General features: G+C 38.7%; 1 protein-coding gene across 3 annotated transcripts in view; it reads left to right on the top strand.

Annotated features, from left to right (window-relative positions):
- OGT (O-linked N-acetylglucosamine (GlcNAc) transferase) overlaps positions 1–19,021 on the top strand; it is a 37,156-nt gene that overhangs the window by 485 nt on the left and 17,650 nt on the right. For 2 of the 3 annotated variants that reach the window (XM_060002186.1, XM_060002188.1), the window contains 12 exons: positions 2,587–2,767; positions 3,633–3,876; positions 9,609–9,677; positions 12,957–13,073; positions 15,312–15,391; positions 15,925–16,120; positions 16,380–16,520; positions 17,114–17,214; positions 17,357–17,510; positions 17,609–17,710; positions 17,907–18,086; positions 18,757–18,915. In XM_060002186.1, the coding sequence (XP_059858169.1) occupies positions 2,587–2,767; positions 3,633–3,876; positions 9,609–9,677; positions 12,957–13,073; positions 15,312–15,391; positions 15,925–16,120; positions 16,380–16,520; positions 17,114–17,214; positions 17,357–17,510; positions 17,609–17,710; positions 17,907–18,086; positions 18,757–18,915 (1,724 nt within the window). The remainder of the gene's footprint in view (positions 1–2,586; positions 2,768–3,632; positions 3,877–9,608; positions 9,678–12,956; positions 13,074–15,311; positions 15,392–15,924; positions 16,121–16,379; positions 16,521–17,113; positions 17,215–17,356; positions 17,511–17,608; positions 17,711–17,906; positions 18,087–18,756; positions 18,916–19,021) is intronic. The other variant, XM_060002187.1, reaches the window with a different exon arrangement.

The raw sequence follows: 19,021 nt of genomic DNA, 5'->3' as shown, positions 1-19,021 counted from the left end.
CTCTCTCGGGACGCTTCTTCCACACGTGCGCGCTTAGGATGTCTTGGAATGGACTGCATTGGAATCCCTGCCCTTCTCGCTGCCTTTCACTTGCCTTCCCCGCCGTATTCTCTCCTAATTCAGCTCACCGCCCCCTCCTCTTCCCCCTCCACGTCCTCCTCCACCCTGCTCCCCTTAGCCCGATTTGGTGGTCCTCTGTCAATCGAGGGCGCGGGTGCCGTTCCGAGGTAATCGTATCTTCACTTTGTATCACCCCAAGGACGGGCACAAGCTCCTGGGTGTGCTTCGAGTAACCTCGACGAGAGGATTTTGAAGCAGCACCCCCCGGGCAGCGCCTTTCTGCTGTGTCTTCGGTTGAGTGGCCCCGGTTTCGATTGGAAATTTCCAGGGGTTCCTTTTGCCATCGCTCAATTCCACCCGCTGCCCCCAGCCTGGATTTCCCACCCTGTCCTCCTCCCTCCCCTCCCGCAGGCAGCCACACCCTTTCCTTCGCGAGGTTGCCAGCCCTGCGGTCCACTTCCTACCCTTGGGGAGAAACCACCCTGGTGCTGGGGTTTTGGCGTTGACCATCCTGCCCGCCAGTTTCTCGCTTTGTGTTACTTTCTCCCTGTATTCCTCCGCCGCCGCCGCCTCTGGGTCTTCCATCCCCATTCTTTAGCCCGGTATCTCTTTATTCATAGGGGGTGTATTTTTTTTAAGTTTTCATCCCTGCTTGAAGAGTTTGTAAAGCAACTGGAGTGTAGCTGCACAAGTGCAAGGCGGTTGCCCTTTTAGACAATTAGTCGAGAGTATTTGGTACTAAAAATAAGGAAACAACCAAATTATAGGAGTGTCCTTCAGCTGCCTTTCCATATTGAGGCTATTTGGGGCGGGAGGGAGGGGGGATTGGGCTGCGGTTCTAAGGTTTCCCACGAGGTTATTTTTTTGTTGATTTCTCAGTTGAGATGTGTCAAGGGTTTTATTGTTTTTGAACATTTGTGCACTAAGAAGTGAATCTTCAATTGTCTTAGCCATGATTGTAGGTAGTGGGATTAGTTATTAGTCTGTGTTCCCCTCCCTCTCAGGGATTTTTAAAGATTTAAGATTCTGTCCTAGATTCTCCTGTACTAGCTTGCCCTTTTCTACGTGTTATTTTATTTGAGGAAGTTGTCATTTCGAGCGTTAAAATAGCAGGCGGCCTTGAAAAGTTAATAATGTCTTAAAATAAGGAGCTAGGAAGTTCTAGAGACTTGTCTAAAATGTGATTTTCTAGTTTCTCTCATAGATATAACCGCCCCCAGAGTTGGATGCAGGTCTCTCTGCTCTTAGTTAGTGGTCAGCTAGCTGTGCATTCTGTTAGGAAATTTACTTTGCGTTCCTGTGAATACAGTTCGCTTGCCAGCTCTAATGATTGAGGGTCTAAGGCTCAAATTTGAGCTTGTCACTCTGACCTTGGTAGAATTTAAGTAATTTGTACAAGGTTTCCCACGCTATCTAGTTAAAGTGGTGTGGTCAAATTCCCAGTAATGTATTATTAAGTAAGTATTTACAATTGATACTTAGGTAGCTTGTTGTTGTTTTCCCTCTCTGGGCTTTAGATGTATACCCTTTATCTTTATGTATCTGAATGAAGTCACTTACACACAGCAAAGTGCTTTCATTTGTTATTCTGTTGCGCTTTATCGAATGGTTTTATATTTTAGTGTTTTCCCATTTTAAAAAATCATTGCAGTTGTAGGTAACTGCTTGGTTTACACAGGGTTGTTTGCAGTGTCTTAATCCTTTAGTCAGTATCCGAGGTCTTTGGAAAATGCTAGTGTTAAACCAGCGTAGGTGGGGTTTAGCTAATTTGGTCTCAATGTGAGTTTGGGATGGTAGAGGAGCAATGTAATTTTGGGTCTTTATTTAAAATGTTTGATGATCCCTTTAAATATTTTGGCTCTTGACAGATGAATTCATCTTGTTTACCAGCTGTTTTAAAAATAGCACCTTGACTTTTAGTTTTGTTTCCCCTATGCTTGTTTCTAGTGTTGCCCTTAAAGTAATTAAAAAATTAAGTTGTGAAATATACAAAACAATATAATTGAGTTCACTACGCATATGGTGCCCCCAACCCAGGTTAAGAGATAGTTACCAGTACCCCACCCCCCACAGATCCAACCTAAAACATGGGACAAAGTATTAAGTTTCCCAGGTTATTCTGACATTATTAAATCTATGTGACCTTGCAAATCACATGTTTTATATTTTGTTTTTCTGTGTTACCTAAGGTATGAGGAATAATGTTTCGTAAATCTTTAGATGCTACTTACGATTTGTAATTTAAAGATACAAAGTATTTTTTGTCATTATGTAATCTCCTTTTTAAGTAAATATTTCTGTCTGGTCTGGGAAAGAAAGTTAATGGGCGAATTCTAAAGATGCCAGTTCTGCACTTGATATTAACTTGGGGGTATCAGTAACGTGCAGAACACTCTAGTGCTTTACATAGTTTCAAGCATTTTCATCTTTAAGTTTAATATACCATATTTTTACATTTTTTTGTTTGCATTTCTAACTTTTTGTTTCCCCCCCCCCCTTCCCTCAAATGTTTTGATGATTCTCCAGAACCAACGAAACGTATGCTTTCCTTCCAAGGGTTAGCTGAGTTGGCACATCGAGAATATCAGGCAGGAGATTTTGAGGCAGCTGAGAGACACTGCATGCAGCTCTGGAGACAAGAGCCAGACAATACTGGTGTACTTTTATTACTTTCATCTATACACTTCCAGTGTCGAAGGCTGGACAGGTAGGAGATGTGGGGGTGATGCTGGTGATTGCTGCCTCTGGGTGCTAAGCTTGAAAAATGATACTTAAATATTTGAACTTGAAATTTTTCCAGTACTGGGTTTCACCTGGAGCCACCAACGCACATCTGCTCTCTTGCCCACTTGTGACATGCCCAGCTGCCAGTTTTTCTTCCCTCCTTTTGTGGTTATATTATCAGTATGACTAGGGACCTTTTCTAGTTCTTTCCACCTACGTCTGCTGCTTTTTTAAAACTCTGTTCAGGTAATTATTCTTAGTATACATCTGAGCATCCACTCTCACCTTTGTAAGATTTGTCAGCTTGAGGGACAGAAATGCTCAGAGGTGATGGTGTATATGCTGTGGTAGGAGGTGCATATGTGGTTCAAGTTGCAGATGCCATCAAGTCATTATGATGTGCTACTTTTAGCTAATCAATTGAATTAATCAAAAGGGAAGAATCTGTGTTCTTATCCTTTTAATAAATTGTCATTTTGGCTTATTTAGACATTTAAAGGTGTGCGTAATTGAATCTTTTCAAGAAATGGAAAATGAGACTCACGCACATAGCATTTTTATTCTTCATCTTAACGATCATGGTTTACAATGAGACAGTTTGGTAATGAGACTCTAGTTAAGAATTTTATCTCATAAGAAAAAAGAGTGTTCCAATTTGAAATCTGGAATGCCTCCACTTCTGAAAAACTTTGATTTCCAAAATTTTTCCTACTATGCGCTAGTTAAAAGATAATGTATTATTATATAATGAGCAATACACAGGATCTTCAGAAACTGAGTTGCATATGGGCCATACCTTCTTTCTGTAACATGCATACCCATGCAGGAATACTTTCCCCCTTTTCCAGATCTGCCCACTTTAGTACTCTGGCAATTAAACAGAACCCTCTTCTGGCAGAAGCCTATTCGAATTTGGGGAATGTGTACAAGGAAAGAGGGCAGTTGCAGGAAGCAATTGAGCATTATCGGCATGCATTGCGTCTGAAACCAGATTTCATCGATGGTTATATTAACCTGGCAGCCGCTTTGGTAGCAGCAGGAGACATGGAAGGGGCAGTACAAGCTTACGTCTCTGCTCTTCAGTACAATCCTGTGAGTATAATTTTAATTGTTATTATTTTCCCTTCACAAAAGCCTAGAAAGAAACAGTTTGATACTTTAGACACAAATAGGTTTTTGCATGGAAAAAAGTCAAGAGTTTGGCAATGTTTTGTCTACTTAAAATGGTGAAATTGCTTTGACTCAGGTCTGTGTTATATTTAAAAAAAATTCATTTTATCTAGCAAGTTATTTGAGAGTATAAAAATTATCCTTATTGCAAGAAACTCTACATCTATCTTTATAATGCCTGTAAAAGTACAGAACACATGACATTGTTTCTTTGGGCTCTTTTGATTAAATTTGGATAATTTCTGCTATAACATGTTTGCAACGGTTAATTGATTTTCAAGGAATAGTGGAAGAAGGGCGTTAATCTGTAATATAGAATAGTTAAGATGTCAATGTATGGATCCGTGACATGAAAACTAGGCTGCAAATTTTTTTCCTCAATATTCTATTCTCTTTTCTTTCTACATAATTAGAAGTGGTAGAATAGAGGTGATAGTATGCACACCAGGCTTTTGATTAGTTCTAAAAATTTTTTTGTCTAAATTGCAGATGTTTTCCTGGGAACAAGTGAGGCCCAGTTGGCAGACATTAAGTTCACCATGTGTTAGGGTTTCTGAAAGGTACACAGAAAAAGTAAGACTTGCCCTTAGAACTTTTGATGTAGTTAGGGAAATAAGATAGACATAACAGGAAAGTGATAAAAGGGAGATTATAGGAATCCAGAAAAAATTTAAGAATATGTTTTTGAGCTACGTCGTCAACATTTAGCTTTGCACCAACCCTTGAAGTGGTTAATAATTAACTATTATAGCTACCATTTATTGAAAGTCTACTATGTGCTCAGACATTGTGCCAATCAGACGTTGGTCTTTCTTAATGCTCACAGTGATCCTTCAAAGTAGATGGTATCTGTTCCAATTTTACCACTTAAAAACAGACTCAGGGGGGTTATGTTAACTTTCTTGGGATCAAACAGCTAGTAATGGTGAAGTGGATGTTAAAACCTGAGTCTGAATATCTTGAAAGCAAACATTGTAGAGAGAAGAAATAAAGGAAGCCCTTTTTATCTGGGTACCCAGAGGGCATCCACCCCTCAACGCAGCCCTTGAGCACAGTTTGAAAACCATTCTGCTGTCCCTTATCGTTATTTTACAGATGGGAAACTGAAGCTTAATATAGTAGTTTATGCAAAGATCTGAAATCACTTTTTATCATATCTATTAACAGTTATTTTTTCCATTAATTTTGATTGTTAAATTTTATTTATTGCTTTTTGTATGGATACAGTGAAAAGTCTCCCAGCTACCCTTCTTGGAGGTAGCTGATGAAACTAATTTCTTATGTATCCTTTTGGAGATACTCAATGCATATATATGTAAATTTGAGTGACTTTTTGTAATTTTTATTGCAGTACCATCTAGCTAGTTACAGAAAGTTTTAGGGAACCCTGTATGTGCTGCCACTGGGGCTTGGACCTTGTTCTTGCCAAGGCTCAGGGCTCACTTGTGTACCTAATTGTCACAGTAAATTCTTTCCCTTTATTAATTAAGGTTGGTTCCATCCTTCACTTGTTGATTACGTATACATTCACTTGTGCCCTCTTACACAGCCGTGGGCCCAAACATCTTGGAACTCTGATCCCCTTTGCTCAGGTTTCCAGTTGCCTACATGTATCGCAGAGCAGTCATTGCTGCTGACAGTATACCAAACTGTAGGAGTATGATGAGAAGGGAAAGCTAAAGTGGGAGACAGAACCATGCTTTTCAATATCTAACCTGTTAAGAGGAAGCTTATCATTGTGCCCTACCAAAGAAGTAAGATAATACTAAAATAAATCATGGGACTACCCCTTGAAGGCATTGAACATCTGTGCATTCCCATCTGGTTCTGTTTCTTCTAGTGGAAGGTGCTGCTGTATTTCTCTGTCTTTATCAGTAAGAATGAAAAAGGGACTGTGCCTACTGCCTTGATTTCACCTAAATATACCGTAGTGATCATGTTTTAATTCATTTCAGGGTATCTAGTCTTAACTAGATTTAAGCTTACTGTCAAATGCCTGTGTCAATTCAGTACTGACAGAGAATCTTGAGTCTGTTCCTAGATTGTGCTCTTGTTGGCAGTGCATTGCTGGCCTGAATCACAGATGTAGTTGGCATTCTATGAAAAATAGTTAAAGAAACTCAGGTTAGTTTGGTTTTGCAGTAGTGAAAAAGTAAAATGTTAAGGTGGTAGTCTTGGCAACCTGTTTTCAATAGTGTTTGTCTTTTTAAGTTAATGGTATGTCAGTTGAGAAGTTATTCTGTCACTTGATTATAGAAATTACTTTTAAGAAGTAGAGCTGTTTCATATTTTTACATTCTGAATTGGCTTCTGTAATATTGGGTGATTTAATAATTTCACTAAAATATTAGTCCATTGTATTTGAAGGTGCTGTTGCAGCTGGTAATCTTTCACATGATAACTCACTAGAGTTGCCCATGCTTGGCAATCCCTTTTATGAATTATGTATAAAATGTTCTTTGTAAGATGGCTATAATACTGAGTTGCTCTAAGGAACTCTGTTTCTGAGTCTATAGGTTTTTGAACCATTGCTTCTGTTTTGATTGTGGATGCATAGCACTGAGAGCTACTGGCATCCTGACCATCACGTGTTACTGTCATGTTATTTGTTACTGTTAATGAGTCTCAGTCATACAGCTAAACTGTAGAAAACCTTATACAGTCATCCCTAGGTATCTGTGGGGAATTGGTTCTAGGACCCCCCCACGGATACCAAAATCTGTGGGTGCTCAAGCCCCTTATAAACAGTGGTGTAGTACAGTTGGCCCTCAGAGTCCACAGTTTCTGCATCTGCAGATGCAGAGGGTCAACTGTATTTCTGTCCCTCTCTGCTCTGCTTTTTGTAAGTTTGCTGTGCAAATGTCACATTTAAATACTTGAGTGCTTATTGTGTGTACAGTGCTTTGTTAGGAATTGGGGAGATGTGTTGTGGGGGCAGCTGTGGATTATAATATGAGACAGGACCTGACCCATAAAGGAAAAAAGGTGTAAGCTCCTCAGATGATTATTCTTAGGGAGTATTAATCAGAAGATTTTCTCGAGTGGATGCTTATAACCTAAGCATTCTGTAGGAAGGTAAATAGCAAGTAGACTTCCTTGGCTGAAGTGGTGAGTCAAGTAGTAACAAGAAGTGAGCGTAGTAGAGGAGAGTCAATTGGAAGATTGAGAAAGAATAGAGGCTGAGGAGTTTGAATTTAATTTGAGAGGCAATTGAGAACTACTGTAGGCTTTAATCAACCTGATTTTATTTCGTGTGTGTATGTAGATGTTGTGGGTGGGGGTGGGGGGACTCTAGGAGGAAAGGCGGGAATAAATGCTATTTCAGGAAGGGTTGTTATACAGCAGATTCTTACTCATTTGCATCTCCTTACCTTTATTCATACTATTTTCCCTTGTCTGCAATGTCCGCCTCCTTTGTCTGTTAAAACCGTACTCATCCTTTAAGGCCCGGCTTAAAATTTCTTCCTTGAGTTCATTTCTTTACCACTATGTGGCTATTTAGTATGTATGTGTTTTGTCTTTCCACATAGGTTGTAAGCCCTTTGAAGATGAGGATTCTATTAATTTATTTCCCTACAGTTCCAGGCATATTGTTGAATTGAATAAAGGTTTGCATAGAAGATATTAACCTAGGAATGGGTACATGGGCCGGGTTTGAGAATTGTGATTCTCTTAGCAGATATTGTTTAGATGTGACTACTGAAGCAGAACTGATGTCTCAGGTTTTGAACTTTGGGGAGAATAGTGGTATCCTTGAATTTTCTGGAAATTAGTTATTCATGCATGAAGATTTGGATTTCCAGTGGGAGAATTGGATTTCACTATTATATTTAATATGATATGTTTTACCTTTTTCTAAAACTGCCTTATTGATTATTTTATAGTGATCTTGAAGATAATCTATTTTTAACTGTGGGCATTGTGTTAACTTGATTTAGTATGCTGTAATGGGTCTAGATGATATAACTAAATATAGATATATACACTGTCAGTACTTGGATGGCATGCATCCAAGAGTTTATAGAAACTAGAGGGTAAAATTATGCAACAGTTGGCTAAGATGTATAACCCATTAGGGTCATTGTTGGAGAATTATTGCAAGACTTCTGATTATTATGGCTCAGAAAAGGCATAGGAACTGGTAAAAGTCCAAAGATGTATAACCACGATAATGAGATATAGTAGAAGGAGTTTGTTTGAACAGATTGGATTGTTCAGTCATGGTCTGCCAAAACATAACGGTAGCCCTTAAAGTTTAGGGGAAAAAAATCATACAAAGTAGATAGCAAGATTATAGAATTCATTACTTCTGAGAGTATAAATAGGGTTGAAAAATACTTAGACTCATTAGAGGATGCTAAGTCTGTAATAAGATTAATGATACCTATGAGGATTAGTATTAGCCTTTTGTGCTTGAGGTCACAGGAGACCACCACTTTCTCCCAAAACACTAGTCATTGCTCCATGGACAGACAGATCAGGTAGCTCATGGAACTGACTCAGTATGGCCAACCGTAAGGGTGTTCTGTGGCAGCCTATTCTTTGCTGGCTGACTTTTTGTTCACTTGGATGGATGATAATATACAATCACAAAAGCTGTTTATCAGTAATCACCTGATTGTGGAAACCATAATACAGTTGCACATAGAATAGTATATATGATGATACTTTGGCACAGTTGACAAAATTTCACTTTCTAGGACTTAGTGTAAGGCTCTTCCACACGTGGAACAGTTTGGAATGATAAGCTTACTCCTTATTGCCATTGTCTTTGCTTGTTGACTGACAAGGCAAACCAAGGACAAATAAAAATTTAAGCTCACTGTTCTGATGTGTCTTTCATACTGATGAACGGACTGGTGAGTCAGATGACTAGCAACACAATTGTGCTGCTAATAAAAAGCCGAGTCGACTGCTTTTCATTATTCGCCCACTCAACTCTAATGGCAGTTAATACTAATGAGTAATCTAGTGCCAGGTGCCAGGATTAAAGCTTTGGTTGGATGGTAATCCTTTTGTCTAATAGTGAAATGAAGTCAAGTTTTCTACTATACGTCTGACAGCCTAAGGGTAGGTTTGCCAATAACTAATCACAGCTAAATCCTTTTTTCCACTATGGAAAATTTTTGACCCTCGATATAGTAGTGGTTCATAACCTTGAACAAACATTTGATGCTTTTTTTTTTTTTTTAACGTGACTAACATTTGGGGAGAGGAGAAGCTATAGCAAGGCCCATAGTCTTTTATCTGAAACTGGTGGGATCAAATGCATCATAAAATTCAGAGTTTTTAGGATATTAGAAAGATGATAATACCATATATGACTCCCAGGTGTGTCTGGAGCCGCACCTTCTAGTAAAACACATTTATATTTCTGCAGCAGAAGGTATGCATATTCACATTAAGTGGGATCAATAAATTCTGTAAATAACTTCATGCCAGTTCAAGTCAGATTTAATCATCAAATGAGTTTTTAAAATTTTTTGGAATTTGGAATTGAGGATGGAGGGGATTGTGTTCCTGTTCTTAAATTGTCAAGCAGTCTCTCTAGTTGACAATAAAATGATGGAGCTAGATGCGTAAAAGTAATTTCAAGATATCTTTGGTTGACAAAGCAGAGTATAATTAATGACAGAGTATCTCTGGGTTTCTAGGATTTGTACTGTGTTCGCAGTGACCTGGGGAACCTGCTCAAAGCCCTGGGTCGCTTGGAAGAAGCCAAGGTAGGTGTTTGATAGAACACATTTAAACATCAGTGTTACGGATACTTGTACTTTTTGCCAAGTCTTCAACTCTTCATTGAGCTATCTTCACAAAACAGTCCTATGAAACTGAGGAAAACTGACGGCATGAATCGCCTCAGACTAGAGCAGGGCCAGGATTTGGCATATCTGTTCTAAATCTGGGGGTAAAGCAAGAACCTGAACATTTTGGAGCCTTTCTGCTGAGCTAGATCATCTTTATAACAGTGGGCTCCGTCATGATCTTATGTGGGAATAAATAACATTCCTTCAAATCTGAGGCTTGCCTGCTGGTGACAAGCAGAGCGCCTGTGATTTGGCTCAAGACTCCTATATGATGCAGGTGCCATTGAAAATGCTGCTCTTCTAAGTCCTTTGTGGCTTGTAAGTGGAGAAGAATTTCATCCAAATGTTACCCTGTAATACTGGCATTTAAAATTCTTATTTAACCTTCCTCCCTTCATCTTCCTCACCCTTTTTACAGTGGAAGAAAGGCTGTTAAATGATTGCAAATTAATAATTGGAACATCCTGCCCCTTCTTGTCCTCACTCCCTTCCCCAAGTTCCTTTTCCTCTTTTCCAATCCTAGTTGTCTACCTTCTTTTCTTCTTACTTCCTTCTTTTATTCCTCCCCATCCCACCTCCTTTAAAAAAAAAAAGTCAGAAGGACAAAGCTGGTTTGTTTGGGAAATGGACTGATCGAAAGAAAACTTGCCCAAGTGGAAAGGTGGCTTTTAGCATTCTGTGTTTCCAAATAAAGAATTTGAACACCAGGTTGGGTTATTAAAGCTTTTGGTATAATTTTAAATTAAATTTATAAATGAAATTGTCTTGTTACAAGCCACCTTACGCAACCGCGCTGCAGGGGTGAGGAGTGGGGAGAAACCAGAATGCTTCTGAAACTCCCACCTGTTGCTCTGAGCCCCACGCGCATGCTAATACGTGGAGTGTATGCGCAGCGTAGCTGTCTGTTTGACTGCTTCATCCAGGGAGGGAGAAGGCTTTTCAGCACCATCTGATGTTAAAAGGCACTAGTTTTAAGTGCATAGCTCATAAATTCTACTGACACTTTGGATTAACCTTATGTAGGTTTCCAGCTAATGGATTGTAATTGATTTCAGTCTTAGCTGATAAATCTAATTGGTAATTTATAGAACAAATATTTGATAAGCTTCTATTAATTGTCACCCCACCAAGCGGACAGCTAACATGAATTGCACTTCACTGCAGCTTTAGAGATCGGTTTAGGCTGAGACATTGCGCCTGCCTTAGGTTGCTGACTTCTTTATTTCAGAGCTCTGGAGACACCTAGTTTGAAAAATGTTATTCTGTTTTTGTGAGAACTTAGTGAACAAGAAAATACTCTTGAGTGAAATGCAATGTATTTCTTTTGTAATCAGTGCATTTGAAAATTCAAGCCAGCATATTCCTAGTAGATGGAAGCAAAATTAAGTTGTCTTTGTAGAAAATGAAGAGCCTTTCTTCCAGCAAAAATCCCTGCTGTATGCAATAGCCCTGATTAACCCTCTCCCTTCTGCATGTTTCCCATATTACAGACTTGAGACTGTCCTCATTCCCATTTGTAATAGACATCCAAAGAATTTCAATTGCTTTGTTGAACTTTTACTAATGATCTTGTTTTTATTTTCTCTCTTGTTTTTGGTTTTTCACCATTGATATTGTATTTAGAAGGTTTCAGGTGGGTGAAACCTCCTATTCCATGCGTAAGGTGCCTCGCTGAAGGGAGCTCGAGGCCTGGATCTAGGGCAGACACACACCTCCTCCTCTTCCAGCAAGGAACGCACCGAAAAGTCACATGATGAGAAATATGGTAACGGGTTTGTAACTGCCACAGCAAAACAATTTGCCTCCATGCCTGAATCTTCTGTCTTGTGGCTTCAGAAACAGCTTAAAATAATTTTATTTACAAGCAAGTTATGTAAGAGAATGTTTTATACTATAGCCACAATTCTGTCAAAGATAAGTAAAAGTTAATTGATATTAAAAATTATTAGAGATAATTTACTAGTAAAAGCTTCTAACTCTTCTTGTTGTTCATTTTTTCCTTTTTTCTTCTTTGTTTGGATTGCAGCATTCTGCTCTTCTGATGATGCGCTGTGACCCTGCAGTAGCGCAAAGGCTGCGCAGCGTTAATGCGCAATGCGTGCGAATGAGCCCCTGTGAACGGTTGACTAGATGAGTAATCTGATTGACTGGCTCCCTCAGTCCTATTTTGTAGCCTTTTTGGATAAAATTGGGTTTTAACATACCTCGAGTCCAACTAATCTCATTAAACAAATATTCTCTATGGGCCTGTCTAGTAGATTAATGGATCTGGTTGGCCGTTTGCTGCGTCTAGGGGTGTTCTATGTAGCGCAGCAGTTCGCAGCGATTGCGCAGTGCGATGCTGTTAGGTTGCGCAAGCGATGTTTGCGCTCGCATTACAGGGACCTCAACCTAGGTGCAGTCCTGTCATATGAGGTTTCAGCTTCAGTCCTCCTTGGGAGACGGGCATTGTGAGGATGTGACTTATAGCCTGGCCTTATGATATCTGGCTTGTCAGAAAAACATTTTCCTCCTCAGTAGCATAGTTTTGATGTTAGTGAGGAACATTATTGTTTATTTAGAGCAGCATTTCCCAAATGTGTTTTATAGGTATTCTCATAAAATGTCCAATGAAAGAAGAGGTCCATGGTCAACTAAGTTCAGGGAACCGTGTATATACTATTAAAGGCTTAGGGAAGTCCTGTAGTCAAGAAACCTGTTTTCTGTTTTCCTAATTTATTTGATCGTGAAATCTTTTTTTCCAGTGATAACTATTAACACATCGTAGAACAGACTTTGGGAAACTTGGGTGGGGGAGGAACTTAGCCTTAAGTGGCACCTTCCAGATAACACTTGAAAACAAGAGCAAGAGCCCTTAGGTGTTCAGATAAGAGAAGTCCAGCATAGAGTCTTAAGGCAACTGACTTCCCGGTTAAGTCCCAGTGTAAGGGTTGGTCATTGGTTGGCAGAACTGAACATGGTGGTTTGCACCTGGGTTCTGGTGGCGCAGGCGCAGGAGCAGCCAGCTGTGGCAGCGCATTAGTTTTGGCGCAAGCGAGCCTATGCTGCAGGGTCACTTTTGGCTGGTCAGAGAAGGAATAATGATATCACCTTCTTCCCCCCTCCCCCAATCTTTTTTTTTCCCCTTTATAAATTTTCCCCTTTCCCTTTACCTCCTTCCCCTCCCATCTTCTTCTTTCATTAACCCCTCCTAAGGCATGTTATTTGAAAGCAATTGAGACGCAACCGAACTTTGCAGTAGCTTGGAGTAATCTTGGCTGTGTTTTCAATGCACAAGGGGAGATTTGGCTTGCAATTCATCACTTTGAAAAGGTTAGTCGTTAAATTAATAATTGGTATTTTTGAAGTGCTTATGTATGCAGGGTGTTTCTACTAGAACTAAATAATAGGCCTTTACTTAATCAGTCACATAATATCTTTGTTTCTCTGACAGTATTGCAGCATTTGCTGGATGGTATATGGCAGTTTCCAGTTTAGCATTGAAAATGTACTTTAGTAATTAAAAATTCTTTTTTTAAACGGGCAGCTTTACTGTAAAGAAGCAGAGTTTCTTGGTGAAAAGACTGATTCCAGATCTGGGGCAGGAAATGTACAAAAATAATCTGGAGTGCCTTGTTGTGCCAGAAAGCAAGGAAGTTTTGATATATTTATGTCAAAAGGACTCAGGAGGCAACTGGAAGAGGCTCCTACTGGCTAAAGATGGGAGTTGAGCATCAATGGGAATAATAACTGAAATATATTGAAACTTATCAAATACATTTAAGTTCATGAGTATAATTATACTAAGAAGAAATTCATGGGTCATCTTTGGAAGATAAGGAGCAACTCATTTTGAGAACTGGTTAAACAGTTGTCCTCTCTCTCCTGTATGAACTGGACATCAGGGTAACCCAGTAGTTGATGGGGGAAGTTTCTCTTTATACAAGTGTTCCAGCTAATAAATGAAGTAGGAATGATAGAATCAGAGTATAACCAATAATAAATTTAGGCATTTATCAGTGGCAAAAAAAAAGAGACACAACCAGACATTTTGTACCTTGTGATAGAAGTAAGTACTTCCACCAGTGAAGTAGCCTTGCAAAAAGAGCAAAGAACCCAAATCTGATTATGCTTGTAGTTCTACCAATTTACAGGAAATACATGGGACAGGGAAACATAATAAGCACATTAAAGGACACCATAGGGGTGCAGTCAGCAAATTCAAACTATGGGAAGCTGTATAGGACAGTGATCTGATTTCTTCAACAAATTACAGGAATAAAAATGAAGATTTAAATTAAACTTTTAATTTAAAAGATTTAAAGAAACTCACAAAGACATGTTAATTGTATGGGTCTTATTTGGATCCTCAATCAAAGTTAATCAGAAATTGGACCACTGAATGGATATATGATACTAAGGAATTGCTGTCACTTTTTTAGGTGTGATATTGGTATTGTAGTTATGTTAGGAGGAAAAAGTATTCCTGTATTGTCCCTAAAAATTTTCAAATGAACTGATATGTCTGGGATTAGCTTCAGAATGATCTGGGAAGAGGGCGAGTTAGGTTGGAATATAGATTAAATAAAATTGAATATGATTTTTTAATTGTTGAAACTGGGTAATGGAGACTTGGAGGTTATACTCCTCTGCTTTGGTATATATTTGAAATTTTCCATAATAAAAAAATTTGGGGGTGGACATCTATTACTATAGACAATCTAAGTAAGTTAAGTGCAACAGAGTTGCCATCTAAGTGAAGAGGAATGTTCTTAATGAGTCTTAAATATATTCACAGTTACTCATTACCTTTACCTTTCAGTATTTCAGTTCAGGTTTCCATTCATTACACTATAGGAGTACCTACTCTCTTGCTCTGTGGTTCTCCTTGGTTGCACATGAGGAGCTTGTAAAAGATATGGATATCCTGGCCCCGTTTTCAGAGGGTCTGATTTAACTGGCCTGTGATGGAACCCAGGCTCCATTTAGGAGGTGAATTCTAATATACTGCCAGTGTTGAGAATTACTGCTGTAGATATATCTGGTCATATTTTAAGACAGCTTCAGAACTATCTGAATGAACCATTTAATGGTTAGTATCCCCTTGAAGTAATGTATCTTACTGAGTATACAGCTCTAATTACATATCTTACTAAGGTCTGAGTATACAGTTGTAGTTACTGAGGTATGTATTTCCTTATTCAGTTAGAGCTTGCTGCTTCTTCCTGCCATTATTTTTTTAGAAGAGCTAGGCTGATTAATTGAGAATAAAATGGGGCCAACCATGAGAAGTGTTCAGCTCAATAAAATTGGAGCAGACCCAATTTAAAATTTTTCCCTTCAGGACACATTTTGCTCTTACATTACATGGGAAGTTATTTTGGTAACATTGAGATTTGTGAATAATGAGTGGGTACTAAAATAATTGGGTTTTAAAAATGAAAGAAATAAGATTTAATTATACTAGAAAATGTAATTGGAGGTCTAAAATTATCTCAGACTAAAAACTTGTAATTGGGAAGTTAATCTGAAATCCTAACTTGCTCTAAGTAACTGTCTTGCAATTTTTAGGCTGTCACCCTTGACCCCAATTTTCTGGATGCTTATATCAATTTAGGAAATGTCTTGAAAGAGGCACGGATTTTTGACAGGTGAGGTTATTTGGAGTTTTTGTTGTATCAACACTTGAGAGTTTGGACTGAAATTATCACAGTGGGTCATTGAAATACACTTTCCTTTTGTTACTTTCCCGGCTCAGGTCTGCTGTATTACCTTTTATTATAGGTTTATTGTTGCCTGACTTCATTGTTGGCTTTTCACGAAGCCATTATCCTTCTCACTAGGAGTTTAGTTGAAATTTCCTTTATTGTAAAACTATTGAAATGGTTATCTTTTAGACTAAATTATTCCTTCTGTCTGATTCAGAAAGCTAAGTAAATCCTGACTTTTAACTTTTTGTTGCTGTTGTCAAAGGAAAGTCTGTTTCTTATGGGGGTATAGAAAATTTTTCAGTGTAAAAATACATTTTATAAAGGTGCAACTTTGATTTTTGAGGTTAAGTATAGTATGGCATGAATTAATTGTAACTAGTTATAATTGATATACTTTGATAGAATGAAATAATTGTAACAAAGCATCCATTAAAAGTTAGTTGCATTGTGTGTGTGTGTGTTTCTGTTTATAGAGCTGTGGCAGCTTACCTTCGTGCCCTAAGCTTGAGCCCAAATCATGCAGTGGTACATGGCAACCTGGCTTGTGTATACTATGAGCAAGGCCTGATAGATCTGGCAATAGACACCTACAGGCGAGCTATTGAATTGCAACCACATTTCCCTGATGCTTACTGCAACCTAGCCAACGCTCTCAAAGAGAAGGGCAGTGTAAGGATTTTTATTCAGTCTCTTTCTTTGTTACCTGATGGCATTAAAAAAAAGTCATTTTTGTACATATTGTCATTAAATATTGAGGTGGTAAATTGTTTAATTTTGGAATTATAGATGAGAGGAAGAATAGCAAAAATACCTGTTTTCTGGAATATTACCAGCCATTAGGCTTAACTAAGCAATTGTTAGAATAATATCAGTGGCGACTCTGTGATTCCTCTGTGTAGGTTTTTGAATAGTTTGTTTTGTTTTTTAGGTTGCCGAAGCAGAAGATTGTTACAATACAGCTCTCCGGCTGTGTCCCACCCATGCAGACTCTCTGAATAACCTAGCCAATATCAAACGAGAACAGGGAAACATTGAAGAGGCAGTTCGCTTGTATCGTAAAGCATTAGAAGTATGTTGAGGGTGGTGTGGCTGGGTATTTTGTCTGTGTGATAGTAGAGGGAAGGCAGTTAAGTTTGCCATGTCATCCACCTCTTTTGTAAAAGTAGATAGTGGGCAAATCATTCGTTGAACCAGTAATTGAGTACCTAAGGTATGAGTGAGGTCCTGTGTGACATTCAAGAAAATCCTTAACATTGAGTTTGTTATTTTATGGGTAGATAAGATTGGCACAAAAAAATTTAAACAGTAAGCTAGAGTTCAAGAAGAGTTACCAGTAAATATATAATTTCAGTACCTGATGGCTGTAATGTTGGTTGGTAGGTGTGGTAGGAGTTTTGAAGAGAGATGCTAGAGTTACCAGCATAAACTAAGATGAGGAGAGGTCTACCTCATTATGTTTTGAAACACGGAGAGGTATAAAAGAAAGGAAGAGGTAGAATTTGAACTACTTGGCTTTGAAGAATGAGTAGACTTGGAGAAGGTGGAGAGAAGTGTAGGGATATAAAGGTGCTTGAGCGAAGTTCTTGTTGTGGTAAGTTATTACTGCTGTTTTAGCAGTTATTTTTTTTTTTAAACCTCAGTTATCATCTTGAATCTTTATAGGTCTTCCCAGAGTTTGCTGCTGCCCATTCAAATTTAGCAAGTGTATTGCAGCAGCAGGGAAAACTGCAGGAAGCTCTGATGCATTATAAGGAGGCTATTCGGTAAGAGACTCACAGCCTTATTTTTTTCTTCTGAGTTTTAAAATGTTTGGCATTTGGCACATTTGGTATGTGGGACTTTTAATAATAGCAGACTAAATTAATATTACAGGGGGTTAAATAAAATCTTTGTCCTCTCCTTTAGGATCAGTCCTACCTTTGCTGATGCCTACTCTAATATGGGAAACACTCTAAAGGAGATGCAGGATGTTCAGGGAGCCTTGCAGTGTTATACTCGTGCTATTCAGATTAACCCTGCATTTGCGGATGCCCACAGCAATCTGGCTTCCATTCACAAGGTACTATTTTTTATATATATTTTATTACAATATATGCATCTTAGCACCTAATGTTTTTAATTTTAGGAAAAAATTTAACCATCCCACTTTATTTCCAGGATTCAGGGAATATTCCAGAAGCAATTGCTTCTTATCGCACTGCTCTGAAGCTTAAACCTGATTTTCCTGACGCCTATTGTAATTTGGCTCATTGCCTGCAGGTAAAGAATAATGGGCCAGTAATTGGCTTTCAGGGTTGTAATCACTTTTTAATTGTATGTGCCGTATTAATCCAAGCTTGGCTGGAGACACTGTTTTTTAATGGGTTATCTGACATTACTTTAGGCCAAAGACACATAGGATGTTAAGTCTTGGAGTAAGGTTTTCTGGATAATAACTTCTTTTTGCCTCCTCTAGATTGTCTGTGATTGGACAGACTATGATGAGCGAATGAAGAAATTGGTCAGCATTGTGGCTGACCAGTTAGAGAAGAATAGGTTGCCTTCTGTGCATCCTCATCATAGTATGCTATATCCTCTTTCTCATGGCTTCAGGAAGGCTATTGCTGAGAGGCATGGGAACCTCTGCTTGGATAAGGTGCGAGTCTTTCATTTTAATCTTTTCGTCGTAAAGTAAAACACAGATACAGAAAACTACATGAATCAAATTTATGGCTTAATGAGTTATCATAAGGTGTTTACCACCCAAGTTGAGAAATGAAGCTTCGTGAGCCAGTCCAGAAGCCCCCCTCCCATTGTGTCCTGTCTTGATCGTAACCCCTTCCATTCTATAAGGTGGAATCCTTAACTGAAATACTTAACAGTAGGCTGATGGTGTTTTCCTTTAATTTTGAAACCATAGTTTTTATAAAGTGTTTGGTATTTTCTACTCACCTTTGGGAATTAGAGCAGTACTTGATCAAAGGTGGGAATTTTCTCAGCAGAATAGAGCAGAGTGCTAGGTGTAATTGTGTTTTTAAAAAATGCTTCCCTACAGAATTTTCTAAAATGCAGGGTTTGTCATGCTCTTCCCACTCTGCTTCCTTCCTACAACTTTAACTTGCTTGGGCTACTTCATAGGCCTCAGGAACAGGTCAAAGTATGAAGCATATTATACAAATTGCTAGGGTTGTATTAGACTGGTTATATGAATTAAAGAAGTATTCTGGGCATACCATTCCTAACAGGTATGCTTTTAGTCAGTTTTCCTAGATGAAAATTTACATATAGACTCAACTTTACTAACAAGCACTGAATTCCATTGGTAGATAAATGTCCTTCATAAACCACCATATGAACATCCGAAAGACTTGAAGCTCAGTGATGGTCGACTGCGTGTAGGATACGTGAGTTCTGACTTTGGGAATCATCCTACTTCTCATCTTATGCAGTCTATTCCAGGCATGCACAATCCTGATAAATTTGAGGTAAGACTAGTGTTGCTCTAGAGTCGCTATTTATAAAACCAAACAAACCCACAGTGGTAGCTTTATAGTCACCTTTAGGTGTTAAGCCCAGTGTCTTTTGGAAAGA

The sequence above is a fragment of the Delphinus delphis genome, chromosome X (assembly GCF_949987515.2).
Source record: "Delphinus delphis chromosome X, mDelDel1.2, whole genome shotgun sequence".
In the NCBI taxonomy this organism is placed as follows: domain Eukaryota; kingdom Metazoa; phylum Chordata; class Mammalia; order Artiodactyla; family Delphinidae; genus Delphinus; species Delphinus delphis.
This window is presented reverse-complemented; position numbering and strand designations above follow the sequence as displayed.